Source organism: Astyanax mexicanus, chromosome 7 (genome assembly GCF_023375975.1).
Source record: "Astyanax mexicanus isolate ESR-SI-001 chromosome 7, AstMex3_surface, whole genome shotgun sequence".
Taxonomy (NCBI): Eukaryota; Metazoa; Chordata; class Actinopteri; order Characiformes; family Acestrorhamphidae; genus Astyanax; species Astyanax mexicanus.
In genome coordinates this window covers 4414703-4418604 of record NC_064414.1, presented here as the reverse complement: position 1 = coordinate 4418604, position 3902 = coordinate 4414703, and the positions used below count along the sequence as shown (strand labels likewise).

The 3902-nt window shown below is 37.7% G+C and overlaps 1 protein-coding gene across 1 annotated transcript; it reads left to right on the top strand.

Annotated features, from left to right (window-relative positions):
• LOC103028407 (zinc transporter 10) lies at nucleotides 1-3302 on the top strand. The gene is made up of 4 exons (XM_022685170.2): nucleotides 1-486; nucleotides 1595-1666; nucleotides 1792-2031; nucleotides 2805-3302. Exons 1-4 carry the CDS (start codon nucleotides 27-29, stop codon nucleotides 3233-3235), a joined length of 1203 nt encoding a protein of 400 aa, XP_022540891.2. The 5' UTR covers nucleotides 1-26; the 3' UTR covers nucleotides 3236-3302.
• The last annotated feature ends 600 nt before the right edge of the window (nucleotides 3303-3902 follow it).

The window sequence follows — 3902 nt, the reverse complement described above, 5'->3', positions numbered from 1 at the left end:
GCGCTTGAACAGAACAACCTGCAGAAATGGGTCGCTACACTGGGAAAAGCTGCCGCTTGAGTTTCATGTTGGGGATAATGTCGGTGTTCTTTACAGCAGAAATAGTTGGAGGATACGTAGGAAACTCCATAGCACTAATATCGGACTCCTTCAACATGCTGTCCGACATCATATCGCTCTCTATGGGCTTGTTAGCCGCTCGCGTTAGACGACGTAACGGGTCGAGGCGCTTCACTTATGGCCTGGCCCGAGTGGAGGTCGTAGGTGCGCTGTCCAACGCCGTGTTCCTGTCTGCCCTGTGCTTCACCATCGCTGTGCAGGCACTGAAGCGGATCATTGAGCCAGAGCGCATCGACAAACCAAGGCTGGTGCTGATCGTCGGCTCAATCGGTCTGGGCATTAACATTGTGGGACTTGTCATCTTCCAAGATTTCAGGATGTTGTTGAGGAAACTTAAATGTCAATCTGACACTGATGAAGAAACAGGTAAGCTTAATTAAGATTTACCATCTTAAATTTACAGGCTTAACTGTATTAGCTGGAATTTGCTATTTACTAAAATGCATTATCTTAAAATTACAAGTTAAAATTTCTTAATTGCTTACACAGAAAATTTGCAAAAAAAAAAAGGGTTATGAAATATCCTTCGGTCTACAATCAACACTGTAGTAAAATAGTGCGGGCCTGTTGTGAGAGTAATTAAAGGGGAAAACAGCATAAGAAATATGAAGAAAATGTTGCTTTGCTAAAAGTATTATTTATATTATTAATATAATATTAGTATTTTAAATTTTTCGATCCAAAAAATAAATAAAATACCACAGAAAACATTCATAGACTTAATATTTACCTTAACTGTTAGTTATATTAAATTAAATACTAGTAATATTAAACATTTATATTAGAACCTTACAATAAATTTTTGGTACTTTTAAAGTAAAGTAAAAATAAATTCATCAATGAATCAAAAAAATCTAGGATTATTGTTGTTAAAGTGTTTAGGCAAGCTCCAGCCACAAAATTAAAACAGTTACAAAGAAAACAAAACAGAAACAAAAAAGTGATTATAATGTAATGAAATGTATATACAGAGCTGGTTTTAATGTTGTGCCTGATCTGCTTATGAAAAGTATTATGCATAGTATATAATAGAAAGATACTTAAAAAGATACTCCTACTTTTTAATACTTCTAAGTGTTGTATACATAACACCACTTATTTATCTTATCTTATTGAGTACAATCATTTAATATACAATTTAGATTGTGTTTTTATTAGACGTTAAATATCAATGAAATTGAAATTTACTTATCTTGGTTTATAAAATTTTATTCTCTGTGATATGAAAGCCACATAACTGCTTACTGTACAATGTTAGTTTATTAGACCTGATATGATCCAACACAAACATTGATCACCAGTAGGACAGAGGTCATTATCAGTGTGGCTGGCTGTAAATCCAGTATCCACCTCTGTTGCACAGATGGTCAAACAGACAACAGGCTTTTACTTGAAAAGCCTTTACCTGAAAACTCATTTAGAGTGTCATTTAGAGTTAATGTGTGATTAACCTAATGCTTTTATCTATCTACAGGTCATCCACAACAGAGAGATGTAGAAGGAGAAGAACCAACAGAGGAAGAAGGTCAACCACTCAATATTAGAGGTACGACCTGCTGCACTGTAGGCTCATCTGTTGGTAGTTTAAATAATAAATATCATATTATTTAATGATAAATAAGCAATTAATCTCTAATTTTTTTTCTCTTATAAATATTTTCCCCTGACCAGGAGTGTTACTCCACGTGCTGAACGACGCCATGGGCTCACTTGTGGTAGTGGTGACTGCAACTTTGTTCTATGTGTGGCCGGTGGATGCGGAAGGTCCCTGCACCTGGCAGTGCTATGTGGACCCCAGCATGACTCTGGTGATGGTAGGCATCGTCATTTTCTCAGGGGCTCCTTTGGTTAAAGAGGCGGCCTGCATACTGCTGCACATGATCCCTCGCGACATCAACTTCTCAAAAGTCGGTGAGTATGAAATGAGAATATAATTTACTGACCTTTTAAATCAGTTCATTGCAATTTGCCATGGCTAAGAAAAAAAGGTAGTAGTTTCTAACAAAATGTACTATAGCTAAACAAAAATGTCACAAGAATTACATACTGACTGTCTCCTTAAATGTCACTAGTTCCCAAAATTACACAATGTCAATTCCATTGTTTTAATCTTAAACACACACACTGAATTCTTCATTGCCATATAACTTTAAAGAGCAAATTCATATTTCAAATTTCAGATATTTCTCTATACAAATGAAATGTTATTTAGAATTTCTTTTAAGGGTCCAAAGAACCTTCACTTAATAGTTATGTTCTTCACCAATTCAAATGTTATTTTGTAAATACAATCCTTTATTCTTGATGGAATCAAGATGGTTCTCTAGTTTTGCATTAGTTATTTATTTTATTATTATTTGAAACACTTTTTAAGGCTATTTTAGTGTTACCAATACTGGAAGTACTCAAAATCATGTGATTTTATAGGGCAGTGTTTCTCATCTCTGGTCTTCAAGGCCAACTACACTGCACATATTTCAACTCAACAGGCTGTTAATGAGCAGAGTAGCTGGATCACGTGTTGGGAGTAGGAAAAACACCTAAAATTCAGTACAGTGGTTTGCCAGGACCATAGCTGAGAAATATGTTGTTTGTTATGTGGAATTAGTTCATATGTTTGCAGTTAATCAGGTGTTTTCATATTAATGTTAATATACCTTCTCATTTTCTCATGTGTCTTGTAGTGGAGGATGTGTGCAGACTTCCTTGCGTCATCAGTGTTCACGAGGCCCATATGTTCGAGCTGACGAAGGGTCGTTTTGTGGCCACCTTGCACGTCAGAGTGAGCCCTGAACTCCATAACTCCCACTCTGGAGTCATTACTCTCCACAGGCAGATCAGAGAGGTGTTCCACAAAGTCCGGATCCACAGCGTGACCGTTCAGCTGGAGCTGGGAGAAGGGATCTTAAACAACTGCCGCTGCAGCACCCCCTGCCTGTCCCCATCCTGCCTCAAAAACTCCTGCTGCCAAGCTGATGTCCCAGCACTTTCAGTCTGCAAGGCCAACCTGCCTCTTTACCCTGGAGACCTGTCTGTAAATGAATGTGATAAGAGCATACTGAAAGAACAGGAAGCAATGATGTCCAGCAAATTTGCAGCAGTCACTAAGTTTTAACTAGTCTCTCACTGAGGTAAAAATGTAGTCTGTGGAAGCTTTGACTTGCTCTGTAAGTTCAGAGACAAGGCCTAAACTGGGGCTGGTGAGAAGTTATTCCAAGTTTAGCTTCAAGACCGTATTATGCCCTACAGGGTAAATAATGCATGTTGTTGGACTTGGTGTGTCTAAGTCAGTGGTTCTCAAACCATATAGACCATGTTTCTCCCTTGAAAACATGTTAAGCTTCCAGGTACAACCTGCTGAGGCTGCTGCGAGGGCCTTGCACGCTTTTTACAATCGGCAAATTATTGATTATTGCATCTGGCCAATGCAGTATGCCTAATGAGACACATTAGAAAGCTTGAGATTGAGCTTGAGAAGAATATAACAGGAATGTGAGACAATGTAGTAAAACTACAGTGTCTACATGACATACGCTTGAACCCTAGGCTAATTTTCAGCTATTAATCCTAATGCAGAAACTACTGAGAAAATGTGGAGTTCTGCATGGTTCTATTCTAGGGCCAGTTAAACTGATAATAGTTTTAGTACTAACGTTTTGAAAGAGTAAAGAACTTTAGCATAGGATTACACATTCAGGGTCTAACCAGCTAGCCATTAAACACAAACAAATCACAACCAAACATTTAAAAATTACACGTGAAAACTTCAAAGATTTCAATCA

Bases quoted from the DNA above. Each gene is read 5' to 3' on its own strand.
- LOC103028407 (XM_022685170.2), top strand. From the start codon at position 27: ATGGGTCGCTACACTGGGAAAAGCTGCCGCTTGAGTTTCATGTTGGGG. The intron at 487-1,594 runs GTAAGCTTAATT...ATCTATCTACAG, and splicing joins TGACACTGATGAAGAAACAG to GTCATCCACAACAGAGAGAT. The intron at 1,667-1,791 runs GTACGACCTGCT...TCCCCTGACCAG, and splicing joins TCAACCACTCAATATTAGAG to GAGTGTTACTCCACGTGCTG.